The 13,874-nt window shown below is 42.9% G+C and overlaps 3 protein-coding genes across 3 annotated transcripts in view; 1 reads left to right on the forward strand and 2 right to left on the reverse strand.

Moving 5' to 3' along the window:
• The window catches only part of LOC308097838 (uncharacterized protein), a 199,274-nt gene that overhangs the window by 31,650 nt on the left and 153,750 nt on the right, over positions 1-13,874 (reverse strand). The window lies entirely within an intron of this gene.
• Positions 1-13,874, forward strand: part of hagh (hydroxyacylglutathione hydrolase) — a 140,168-nt gene that overhangs the window by 5,213 nt on the left and 121,081 nt on the right. The window lies entirely within an intron of this gene.
• The window catches only part of LOC308099360 (testis-expressed protein 2-like), a gene marked incomplete at both ends in the record, with an annotated part of 35,134 nt that overhangs the window by 2,128 nt on the left and 19,132 nt on the right, over positions 1-13,874 (reverse strand). The window contains 8 exons of the mRNA XM_080448105.1: positions 1,111-1,320; positions 3,076-3,219; positions 4,754-4,886; positions 6,029-6,128; positions 7,854-8,081; positions 8,998-9,246; positions 10,769-10,992; positions 11,659-12,019. Coding sequence (XP_080304231.1) covers positions 1,111-1,320; positions 3,076-3,219; positions 4,754-4,886; positions 6,029-6,128; positions 7,854-8,081; positions 8,998-9,246; positions 10,769-10,992; positions 11,659-12,019 — 1,649 coding nt within the window. The remainder of the gene's footprint in view (positions 1-1,110; positions 1,321-3,075; positions 3,220-4,753; positions 4,887-6,028; positions 6,129-7,853; positions 8,082-8,997; positions 9,247-10,768; positions 10,993-11,658; positions 12,020-13,874) is intronic.

The following is a 13,874-nucleotide window of genomic DNA, read 5'->3' on the forward strand; positions in this document are numbered from 1 at the left end:
GAAAAAAATAATGTTAAAACTAAAGGAAAGAACTACAGGCTCTACACAACAGTATAGTATGTGTTTAGTATGTGTTCAGCTTCTGGGAAGTCCACACTGTTCAAAGCTTTTTGCACACCTATGTATACTGCCCACTTGTGGCGGCACTACAGAAAGGGCAGTATGCAGCAGTGTTAATTTCGTCGACTAAAACTATGACGAAAAATGTTGGTCGACTACCTTTTTCCACTGAGGAAAACTAAATAAAAACTAAACAAAGGCTAAGCTATGATGACTAAAACTAAGACTAAATATATTGGCAATTTCGTCAACAAATAAAAACTAGACTAAAATGTTAGTGAGGGATCTAGTGGAGAAGAGATCCAGTAGAACTAAAAGACAAGTCATGTTATGCTTGCGCGTGGGTGTTGCGCTCTGACAATAGCAGATCTACAAGCTCACAACGCGTCGCGCTGAGCTTGTAGATCGGCTATTTTCAGCATGCAACCAAGTGTAAGATCAGCCATTACTACGCCATCAAGGCACCGCCAACATACGTTTTAGTCGACTAATTCAACTGTAGATTTAGTCGACTTTAATCTTGTGATATTTAGTTGACTAAAACTAGACCAACACTAAAACATTTCAGATGACTAAAATATGACTAAAACTAAATGGAATTTTATTCCAAAGACTATGACTAAAACGAAATCAAAGCTTGCTGTCAAAATCAACACTGGTGTGCAAAATGTGGCTTGTAATGATGGCATGAGACTGCTGCTTAAAGTGCCACGATGCAGCAGTGCAAGTCAACTGTTTGTCAGTATCGGTGTACCCGCCTGCTCCGCTGTGCTGCAGAACCTCATGCACAGATGCATGTGTAGGCTGTCCTGTCTGATTCTGCCAACAGCATCATTTTAATTCTGACTAACCCTGTGTTGAGTTCGGTCAGGTTTGTCTCTAAACTGTGGAACCATAGGCGTCCACTGGTCATCAAATTATTGGCTTAGGAATGCGAGAAAAGAAAAGTCATTTTGGGGGGTGAACTATCCCTTTAATAAACTTTGATTGATAGATTTATTGAGTATCTCTATTGAGATGAATGTGAAGGGAAAAAGACCCGGTCAGTACCATATCCGGTCAGTAGGGGGCGGTGGTATGTTGACGGCCAGAGTTCCAGAGAGTTCCAGGACCTCCACGGCCAGCAGCAGAGAGATGTTGGACATCTCAGTGAACTTCTTCTTGATGTACTCGTTCTCCGTGGCCTTCTGGAAGTACTTGGACTTGGCTATCTTGTCCACAAACCTCAGGAACTTGCGACCCGTGCTGCCACCGGTGTGTCTGATAGGAAGACAGTTAACACATTACGTCAGTGGTTCTCAAACCTTTTCATGTCAAGCACCCCAAATTGACACTTATCAGCCCCCCATTTGAAAGAATTTGCCAAGGACCCCCATAAGAGAAGATTTGTATGGCTCTAGCAGTGATTTTCAACCATTTTAATTTCAAGGACCCCCAGTTTGACGTGCAATAGGTTACGGACCCCCATTTAATGGCATTTCTATCTCTGGGACGCCAATTTATGTAACTAATGTAACTCAGAGAGTGTATACAAAAGGAACCAAATGGACCCATAAGGGTCCATTTGGTTCCTTTTGTATACACTCTCTGAGTTACAGACCCATAAGGGTCCATTTGGTTCCTAACTATCCATCATTTAGCTGGGGACCCCCTGGAACTCCTTCAAGGACCCCTGGGGGTCCCCGGACCCCACTTTGAGAACCAATGCATTACATTACACAATTTTACAGCATAGGCATTTAGCAGACACTCTTATCGAAAGATACTAACACTAGTGCACTTGGGGGCGGCCATAGCTGAGTGGTTAGTGAGCCCGCCTAGGGAGCCAGAGGCCCTGGTTGCCCCAGGTACGATTCCAGGCCCTGAGCAAGACTCTTAACTCCTAATTGCTCACAGGCCCTCATTGGAAACAAGACAGCAATGACTTTCATGAACGGACCTGTTAAAGGAATTATCCTTATCCTTAGTGCAAGATCACACGGTAAATGGCATGAAATCTAGTCAACAAACAACAGGGTGAATGTAAACTCGATGACATTTTTTTTTTGCAAATGCGGTTTACATCATCTGACTAATAAAGTATTCAGTCGATCGATCAATCAATCAATCAATCAATCAATCAATCAATCAATCAAAAACCTAAAACCCTATACTTAGTTGACCTGGGTCCCCCAGGTACCCGTTCCTTTTTTTCCTCCTCATTCTAATCTACACCAAATTTCTGGGCCGAAAATATCCGATCTACAAACTCACAACAAGTCGTGTAGCGACGCATGTGGAGCTTGTGGATCTGTTATTTTCACAGAATGTTCTCCCCAGAATAGGGATGCTAGGGTTCATTTGGAGCTAGGTAAACATCAAACCTAGAATCTATCAAAAAAAAAAAAAAAAAACATAACATTGTTAGCATTTATGGACAAATGAACAGTATAATCTTTAATATGTGAACAAGTAACCGACCATGTTCAAATTGGATTAATTCATTTGGCTTCAAAACTGAACTATGTTCAAAGACCCCTGTGATATGTTTTGAAGTTGTTCTAACTGTTTGGGACCACACATTGTTCAACCAACATGCATGTTGGTTGAACATCTACTATACTGTATAGTACAGTACAGACTTGACCTATAGCCTTGATGACCATGCACTCTTCTGCAAAGGTTAAAATGTCATTTAGATAGCATGTTATTAAGACAAATGCCAGGTTCATGTGTTGACCTGGCATCCTATAGTTTGTATAGCTTCAATGTACAGATTATTATGATATTTTAACATTATATTATTCAGACTGATGCTACAGGTTCTTGGTTTACCTGTGATCCTAGATTACTGTCTCTCTGCATTTTATGTGTATGTTACCTTGTATGTGGTTATCCAGAGTAAGTCACTCTGGATAAAGCTTCTGCTGAATTCCTACATTGTAAATGTCAACATTAACACAACACATTATCCCTGCTGAGTCATAAACGGTATGAAAACGGTCAGAAAAGGTTTGGAAAGGTAAATCATTTTACCCATCAGCCACCGGTGGTGGTGATGCGGTTTTATCTCCCAGAGTTCCCTGGGGCTCAATGGGAGGGACTTCCTCTTCGTCAGACGAGCCGGCGCTGGAGGACTCTTCATCACTGTCAGCTAGAACACACTGCCTGGGTTTGGACCTGGATAAGACACACACACACACGCACACGCACGCACGCACGCGCGCGCACGCACGCACGCACGCACGCACGCACGCACACACACACACACACACACACACACACACACACACACACACACACACACACACACACACACACACACACACACACACACACACACACACACACACACACACACACACACACAGGCACTTAATGTTGACACCATTTACAAGGCACTTTCTTCCTCATTCATGCATAGGCTACCAGTGGTGGAAAGTATATTCACTTAAGTACTGTACTTAAGTACAATTTTGAGGTATTTGTACTTTACTTGAGTATTTTCCAATACTTCCAATACTTTTACTTCTACTCCACTACATCTCGGATCCAAATATTGTACTTTTACTCCACTACAATTATTTGAACACTTTAGTTGCTTTGTAGATTTGGATTATTGTTACAAAACATTAACCACTTCAGCCCTATATACATTTCAGCTATTTGAAAATAGCCGACAAGCTCACAATGCGTCTGCTATTTTCTAAAGATTTTCATACATTTGAAAACTTGAAATGGGACATTCTGCATAATGAGTACTTTTACTTTTGGTACTTTAGGTACATTGTGATGCCTATACTTTTACTCAAGTACATGTTGAATTCCAGACTTTCACTTGTAACAGAGTATTTCTACATTGCAGTATTGATACTTTTACTTAAGTAAACAATGTCCAGTACTTTTCCCACCACTGTAGGCTATACACAAAACACACGATGTCCCAGAGCGTACTACAGACTGAACCTAATGGAACCTTCTGGGTCCATTTGGCCTCCGTTTGTACGCTCTCTGAGTTACTGAGTGTACGGCATATTCACAGTCTATATAGGCCACAGGGGTTAAGGCCTTTAGCCTTACCATAGAGTTATATATCTAGAGGTCGGATTGCCCCACCCCCCAGCTATTCATTTCTATGAAAGTGCTCAGTGGCGTTTTGAAGCACCTGGAAGTCTGCCGGAAGTAGAAATATTGGTTCGATATATTGGTCGATATTGGTTCGATAGAGCAGTGGTTTTCAACCTTTTTTCGCGTCAAGGACCCCCAAATTCACACATATTAGCCCACAGACCCCCTGTTCGAAAAGATATGCCAGGGACTCAACCATTTTGATTTCTTGGGGGTCCCCAATCTACACTGTATCATCATCATTGGTGTTCATTTAACTCTGAGAGCGTACAAATGGAACCAAATGGACCCGTTAGGGTCCATTTGTACACTCTCAGCGTTAGAGACACATACGGGTCAATTTGGTTCCTAACTATTAATTTGGCTGGGGACCCCCTGGAACCCCCTCAAGGACCACTGGTGGTCCCCGGACCACTGGTTGAAAACCACTGCGATAGAGCCATAGAGCAGCCATAGAATTATGAGCAGGCGCACAAACTGCACGCGCAGTAGCATTTTAAATGCGGAAGTAGTGCATTCTCAGATTTTACCACCAGGCTTGGCCGCTTCACTGTTCTACCGTGGTTCTGGGGGCCTGGAGCCTTACCCAATTGGACGGGTCTCTGGAACACTGGGGGCTTCAGCCCCGCTGTCTTTGCCCAGCCTACAGAGGTTCATCTTGGTCTCCAGGGTCATCTGGATGCCACCTGTGTAGAACACCTCCATCTCCAACCACAGGCCTGAACAGCACACACACACGCGCACACGCACGCACGCACGCACGCACGCACACACGCACACACGCACACACACACAGGTCATCCATCACAAGGACAGAGAGAGAGAGCAGGAGAGAGAGAGGGGCAAGGAACGAGAGGAGATATGAACAACTGGAACGCTTTTGATTTGATTTTAGTGTTGATTTTGACAGCAAATTTTGATTCAGTTTTAGTCATAGTCTTTTGAATCAAATTCCATTTAGTTTTAGTCATATTTTAGTCACCTAAAATGTTTTACTGTTAGTCTAGTTTTAGTTGACTAAATATCATACAATTATAGTCGTCTAAATCTACCTACACCTCCTGAATACAGTCTGGAACTACACCTCCTGAATACTATTGATTATTTGTATTTATATTAGGACAAATTTGCGCGATTTGAACTTAAACAGGGAGGAGTATATTTTGATGCCAATACTTTTGTACTTTTACTCAAGTAACATTTTGAACACAGGCTGTTTACTTGTAACAGAGTATTTCTACATTGTGGTATTGCCTCTTTTACCCGGGAGAAGCATCTGTGTCATTTTTTGATTTGAGCTAAAAAGCATTATTTTACACTTTGGCTATTCAAAAATAGCAGATCTACAAGCTCATAATTGTAGATCTGCTATTTTTGAGAAATCGTGAAAATTTGTGAAAATCTTTGAATATATATTTTTTCAAGCGAACATTTGTAACTCAAATCTTTGCTTCTGGGGGGTCCCTGGAACTCAATATTTTGAAATGGGGGTCCGTGGCCAAATACCTATACATTTTGAGGTCCTTGACGTGAAAAAAATTGAGAACCACTGACATAGTAATATACATTTTTTCAAAAAAAAAATTAGGATTTAGAAGACATTTTGTAGAATCGTCCGGAACGCATCTGTGTCTCTTTAGATTTCTTTTGCTATTGAAAAATAGCAGATATACAAGCTGCCGCGCTATGAGCTTGTATATCTGCTATTTTTTTTTTATCGTGGAAAAATATTTTTAATTTTTTATTCAAAAAACTGTTAGGATTTAGAAAACATTTTTAGAATCGGCCTTAGGTCTTAATGCGTTAAGTAAAATATCTGAGAACTTCTTCCACCACTATTATTATTATTCTAGTAAATGACCTCTGTGGTCCAGAGAGGGTTTAGACGTGCTGAGGACCAGGGGTAGACAGGTGCCCATGTCCAGGTCAGCCAGGGTCAACTCGTTCATGAAGTACGGCAACTAGGATGAGACAAACGACACCGTTACAGCCAACTGGAAAACACAAATAACACAATAGCCTTCTAACTATGCAATTTACATCATTACATTAGTTAGACACTTCAGCTCAGGATTAACCATTTACCATGTATTGCAATGATATTCAGTGGTGGAAAGTAACTAAGTACATGTACTCAAGTACTGTACTTACTTACAATTTTGAGGAATTTGTACTTTACGCGAGCATTTCCAATTTCCAATACTTTTACTTCTACTCCACTACATCTCAGAGGCAAATATTGTACTTTTACTCCACTACAATTATTTGAATACTTTAGTTACTAGTTACTTTGCAGATATAAATAATAACATTATACAATATACATTAACCACTTCAGCCCTATTTTCTACCTAGGCTATTTGAAAATAGCCGATCTACAAGCTCACAACGTGTGATTTTGTAGATCTGCTATTTTCAAACATTTAGTACTTTTACTTTTGGTACTTTAAGTACATTTTGATACCAAAAATGTTGTACTTTTACTCAAGTAAATTTTGAATTCCAGACTTTTACTTGTAACAGAGTACTTCTACATTGCAGTATTGGTACTTTTACTTAAGTAAAACATTTGAGTACTTTTTCCACCACTGATGATATTGCATTCAGTTTTAGCGGCGAGACTCTGCTCCTGTGAGACTACATGAGATACAGAGTTATGCATCAACATAGAACCCTTCATGGCATACATTAATATACAGATTAACATACAATCCACAGCCTATACAATCCACAGAAACAAAACATTTAAATATTGAGCCCTTTAAAGACACGTGTCTATCTCAAAGCCTTTCAAGATACACAGATGTAACATCACACCATGGACAGAATCATACATTTACTTAAAGGGATAGTTCACCCACAATTTTTTTTTTCTTTCTATCGATTAGTCACCCCAAACATGGAGACTTGAATTCATGGATATGAATATATCCAGCGGACCGGTAGGCAGCGGTTCCGGTAGGAGACACAAACGAGACTCTTTTTGTGTCTCCTACCGGAACCGCTGCCGGTCATCAAATTATTGGCTTTGGAATGTGACGAAACAAAAAAATATCCATGAATTCAAGTCTCCATGGGGTGACTAATCCATAGAAAAAAAAAAGGTGCTTTTGGGGGTGAACTATCCCTTTAAATGGTAAAGGAGGGGGCTGGGGAGGTGGAGGGAGTTTGAAAACAGAAACGTAGCAGAACAGCTGTGACCAGGCTGAACATGAATGTGTGTGTGTGTGTGTGTGTGTGTGTGTGTGTGTGTGTGTGTGTGTGTGTGTGTGTGTGTGTGTGTGTGTGTGTGTGTGTGTGTGTGAGAGTGAGTGAGTGAGTGAGAGAGAGAGAGAGAGAGAGAGAGAGAGAGAGAGAGAGAGAGAGCAGGGCAGGTGTTATAGAGGAGAACAGAATATTATGGGATGTTGTAGCTTATCTCCTCATCTCCCAATGGAATCATAGAGAAAGAGTCCACTGTCAGCAGACTCCACGAGCGCGCACACACACACACACACACACACACACACACACACACACACACACACACACACACACACACACACACACACACACACACACACACACACACACACACACACACACACACACACACACACACACACACACACACACACACACACACACACACACACACACACACACACACACACACACACACACACACACACCCCTATCTCTCTCACCCTGATCTTGGACAGTTTCTTCTGGATCTTGTGAGCCACCTGGTCCGACCAGTACTTCTCCTGCAGGAAGTCCCAGAAGATCCTTCCCACCAGGGAGTTGACCCAGGCGGGGTTGACCTCTGAGGAGCCTCCTCCCCCTGACCCCCCTGACCCCCATGGGGGGCCGTGGTGGGGAGGTGCGTCTCCTCCAGACCTACTGCTGCCAGAGACGCTCTCATCACTAGGGATCTGCATGAGAGAGAGAGAGAGGAGAGAATGAATAGGACGGAGGGAGAGCCAGAGAGGGAGAGAGAAAGGTAGAGAGGGGGGGAGAGAGAGGAAGAGAGATTTTTTTTTAAAAAACATCTTTATTTTCTAATAAATAATGACAATCTTAATCAAGACATACAGTACATATGAAGGAGCCACAAGTCAAAATTGTTAAAAACCTACAATATTGCCAAATTAAAAACCAACTGCTCCTCCACAACAGAACATAGAACCTCATCGAAACACCACCGAAATATGAACTCATCAACATTATTCATGAGTGAATAAAAAACAAAATCCACTCTAATTCTGGCTTTCACCAATGCTTTAAACATTGGCAAAAGCTCCTCCCCCTCAACATTTAATAGTTGATTTTTCCTACTTTTATAAATGGCAAGTTTAGCTTGTCCCACCACAAAGTTCAACAGTTGCCACTTTTTAGCATTTTCCTTTTTGTAGCCAGCACCAAAAATAAAAGCAATTTCAGACCAAATCACATTACAATTTGAAAACACATATTTCAATGCTTCAAAAAGAATTCCAAGTCTTTTGCATTCTAGGAAGCAATGAAAAACAGTTTCAGGTTCTTTACAGAACGGACACTCGTTTGACACTGTGAGCAGGGCCGTGTTAATTGTACAACAGCCTCCACACTGGCTTGCAGCTGTCCTCAACCTGTAGTTTTTCTCTCCACACAGTGTCCGTTCTCCCACTCAGTTCTGTCTTGTTCATAGCATGAACACAGTGTTTATATAGAGCCTTTCCACTCAGCAAGTCTTTTTGTCCCTCAGTTCACAAAAGGTCCTGTCAGCTCAGTTGTGTCTATTTCAAGACCCAATTCAGGGAAAGGATCCCCTTCATCAGGAACCTCTGACCCTCTGAAATAATCCTGTACCATCTCTGATTCTTCACCACTCAGTCTTTTAATCCACTCGTTTAGCATGTCCCTGGTGTGACGATGTGATCTCAGACCCAGCACAGAAGCCACAGCCTCTGTGTTATAGAGACCAGGACCTGCTACATCCACAATGTGTCTCAGCTTCACTGCTCCAGCTGAAACCAACCGCAGAGTAAGTCCAGGCTTGCTATGATCTTGAACATCCAGCCGGGCTCCATGTATTAAAGGCTCCTCCATGAGCCAAAACTAATATTAAGAGTGGAAACTTTGAAGTCACTCATGATTTCTGAATAACAGCCAAAAAAACAAAAAACATAAAAAACAGCCAGTCTTACAATGCGGTTGTACTTTCATTGTTAGCTTTGGTTGTAGCTTTCGTTACCCATTTTCTGAGCCTGAACACCTCTTGTTGAGAAAAACAATCCTCTCCTTTTTTGTTCATTTGAGATCTGATAGATTTTACAAACAAATCCTTGTCTTCAAAATGATCTCCAATTTGTAAATTTTTCATATTTTTTGTTATTTGCAGGAATCTTTTAACTTGCCAAATGTCATATAAAGTTTCCTGTTGTGACCCAACCGAACCCTGTGAATCACTAACAAGACCAGACAGAGGCTCACAAGGAAAACTAGCTTGAGACTGATTGTCCTCATCACTCTTCCTCTCCTCCCCCCTCCTCCTCCTCCTCTTCCTCCTCCTCCCCCTCATCCTCTGTGCCTACAGTAGACACACTCGCTGCCTGTTTTTCCTGTCGTATGAAATTACTGAATTTCATTCCTTTCTTTGCTTGAGAGACATTATCGCTTTTTTCTTTTGAGAGCACCCGCAACGCCCTTGTTCTCATCACTGTTTTGCACTATTTCATCTGTGTCCATCTGATCTGCACCTACTTCTTCATCTTTTTTACCAGAAATTCCTACATCGTCTTCATGACTGATATCTGCTGTATTCTGTTCCTGTCCTACATCATTCTGCTTATCCTGTTCCTCTCCTGTCTACTGCTCTGTCCCCGTCTGCTCTGCCTGCTCTGTCTCCTCACCATAGAGCACCGAAGTCTGACGTCACTGCCACTAGAGGGCGCTGTTCCACGGGTTCGTGGCTTTATTTTTTGTGTTGAAATCCCCATTTGGGAATCTTAGATCACATTCTTCTATTGAATAAGGGGGGGGGGGGGGGGGGGTAGCAGAGGCAATCTTAATACCGTGCTTTCATGTCAACCCGGCCATACTCATGACCAAACAAAGCCAACCAGCAACGCTGGAAACACCAAACTTGAATAAATCCAATATAAACCAACCTATCACTAAATAAAGAAAAAAATATGGAAATAAAGTTTTGAAAAAAACTCTCCAAAGAGAAACAAATAATCAAACACTCTCACACGCTCAACAGCACACCCACTCAGAGAGAGAGAGAGAGAGAGAGAGAGAGAGAGAGAGAGAGAGAGAGAGAAAGGAGAGAATGAATAGGACGGAGGGAGAGCCAGAGAGGGAGAGAGAACGGTAGAGAGGGGGGGAGAGAGAGGAAGAGAGAAAGGGAGGCGCGAGAGAGAGAGAGAGAGAGAGAGAGAGAGAGAGATAAAGAGAGAGTATTGTATAACTATTGTAACTATGTCTGACAGAAAATGCACAATTCTCATGGTTTTGTAAGATAGTTTTCTCGCAATGTTGCAATGTCACACATTTCTTTATTCCCATTTAATAGTGTAGTTACTATACATCCGATTATAAATTCTATAGTCAACAGTTTGATTTAGTTTTGATGTACCTTCTTCCGCGCCGTGGGGCTTCCCTGGTCACTGTGCGGCGAAAGCGGTCCCTGCACCAGCCAGGGGCTGGGGGTGGGGCTACCGCTTCCTCCCCCTGAGCCAATGAGATTGGACATGTAGGAGCCGTAGTCCAATAGGAGCCTCTCCTTCGTGGCTCCTCCTCCCGGAAACTCCCTCAGCTCCTCGGTGCTTCCTCTGACGGCGTCTCCACCACACAACACCTCTGAGAGAAAGAAGAATGAACGTCGACCCATTAAGACCGGGAACGCATCTGTGTAACCACTTTAACCGTTATGTTATACTCTGGCTAAGTATGGGCTTGTATATCTGCTATTTTTGAATAGCCAAAGAAATAAAAAAATTGACACAGGATTAAAGCATATATAGGCTTATTAACAAGGGATCATTTTAAGCTAAAAAAAACAAAAAAATGTTGCTATATTAACCCATTGAGACCTGAAGCCGATTCTACATGTCTCCTAAATCTCAACAGTATTCTGAAAAACGTATGTTTCTATATCAGTGGTGCTCAAACTTTTTCATGTCAAGGACCCCCAAAATTATAGGTATTTGGCCACGGACCCCCATCAAAATATGTTGTTCCAGGGACCCCTAGAAGCAAAGATTTGACTAAAAAAAAATCGCTTTAAAAATATATCTATTCAAAGATTTGCACACATTTTCACGATTTTTCAAAAATAGCAGATCTACAAGCTCGTAGCGCGGCACTCGGTGCCGCGCTATGAGCTTGTATATCTGCTATTTTTGAATAGCCCAAAGTGTAAAATAATGCTTTTTAGCTCAAATCTAAAAATGACACAGTTCCAGGTCTTAATGGGTTAAGCTAAAAAAACCAAAACATTTTGCTATATTACGTGGACCTTCTCACCCGTCCTGGCCTCCTCGCCCCTGCTTGGACTGCTCCTGGCCCCGGAGGCCCTGGAGGCCGACAGGAGGTGCTGGAACCACTCCTCCTTCTCCCTTCCTGTACGGCCAAACAGGTACAGAACCACGGGGAGCTGCTGCAGGGGGTCCGGCAGAGGAGGAGGGCTGGTCTGTCTCTCCTCCGTCGTCGTCGTCTTCTCCTCCTTCTCCTCCTCCTCCTCCTCCCCCTGCTGCTGCTGCTGACCCTGATCCACCAGGACCAGGCTCTCCTCCTCCCCCACCTCCCCCTCGGCCAGGGTGACACAGATGGGGTACTTCTTGTTCCACAGCCTCTTACGGGCCAGGACAGGGGGCAACAGCGACACCTGGGGGATGAGAGGACGGGAACAGCGTTTTACCATGGCTTCGCAGTAGTGGTGGAAAGTAACTAAGTACATTTACTTAAGTACTGTACTTAAGTACAATTTTGAGGTATTTGTACTTTACTTGAGTATTTCCAATTTCCAATACTTTTACTTCTACTCCACTACATCTCAGAGGCAAATATTGTACTTTTACTCCACTACATTTACTTGAAAACTTTAGTTACTAGTTACTTTTCAGATATAAATTATTACATTATAAAACATACATTAACCACTTTAGCCCTATTTTATACCTAGGCTATTTGAAAATAGCCGATCTACAAGCTCACAACGCGTCGCATCGCGACGCGTTGTGAGCTTGTAGATCTGCTATTTTCAAATATTTTGTACTTTTACTTTTGGTACTTTAAGTACATTTTGATGCCAATACTTTTGTACTTTTACTCAAGTAATTTTTTTATTCTGGACTTTTACTTGTAACAGAGTATTTTTATATTGCAGTATTGGTACTTTTACTTAAGTAAAGAATTTGAGTACTTTTTCCACCACTGAGTAGCCTCGCCCAGTAGGGCCCCCTGGTGTACCAGTAGGGCCCCCTGGTGTACCAGTAGGGCCCCCCTGGTGTACCAGTAGGGCCCCCTGGTGTACCAGTAGGGCCGCCTCTACATTAGAAGAGTTGGGGAACGGTGGCCGTTGTCATATTCTAATACAGACCAAATACCCAATCTCAGCACCGGCCTCAGTGGCGTGCCTCTTTAATCATTAGACCTTCAATCTGCACCTCCCGGGTTCGACTCCCCGCTAAAGACATTACTTTTTCCAACATCCGCGGACTACTTTTTTTCGCCGATAAAGTATAGTGTTGGACCGTGCGACGGAGGGGCGCAGTCTCAAGCCAACTTGAACCACGAGAAGCACCAACGAGCGCGCGCTAAAGCGTGCGAGTTGCCGTGCCGAACGTTTGCGAAGTTCGCTTGAGCCTATACTCAGCCCTGTCCGAGTTATGTACCGATAGGCACAGAATCGTAAATTATCCTGACATTGGCTCCAGGCGAGCTCAATCTGGCTACTCAAGACGGGAACCCCTTTTGGGGTCGTTGTTGCCATGTACAGTATATAGCAACATACATTTTTTGACATTTTTGAATAAATATTTAAGTTTTTCAGAAAACTCCGGTCAGGATTTAGAAGGCGTTTTTAGAATCGGTCTCCGGTCTAAATGGGTTAACTCTGAGAGTGTACAAATGGAACCAAATGGACCCGTTAGGGTCCATTTGGTTCCATTTGTACACTCTCTGAGTTACAGACCCATAAGGGTCAATTTGGTTCCTATTAAACAATCTACATACCATACCATTTAGCTGGGGGACCACCTGGAACGCCCCGAAAGGACCCCAGCAGGGACCCCAGGCCCCACTTTGAGAACCAATGCGGTACAGTGTGTGTGGGACAGAGGAGGCCAGGTGTCATGGCCTTGGCAGTGACGCTTCACCTCCGTGTGTTTGGTGACAGACTGGGTGTCGACAGCAGGGAGAAAGGTGGAGAGAGTTCAGGTGAGAGAGGTCACCTTTCACCTGCATGGGGACCACGCGCGCGCGTGTTGTGTGTGTGTGTGTGTGTGTGTGTGTGTGTGTGTGTGTGTGTGTGTGTGTGTGTGTGTGTGTGTGTGTGTGTGTGTGTGTGTGTGTGTGTGTTTATATTACTGTGAGGACAAAGATGTCCCCGCAAGCACAGTAGAACATGAGAAATAGACGTTTTGAGGAGGAACTATTTATCTGGTCCTCATGAGGAAAAGGCTTGTTTCATTTAATGACCGCCGGTCATTAAATGATTGGCTTGGGAATGTGACAAAAAC

Source organism: Gymnoscopelus braueri (genome assembly GCF_963280865.1).
Source record: "Gymnoscopelus braueri genome assembly, chromosome: 13".
In the NCBI taxonomy this organism is placed as follows: domain Eukaryota; kingdom Metazoa; phylum Chordata; class Actinopteri; order Myctophiformes; family Myctophidae; genus Gymnoscopelus; species Gymnoscopelus braueri.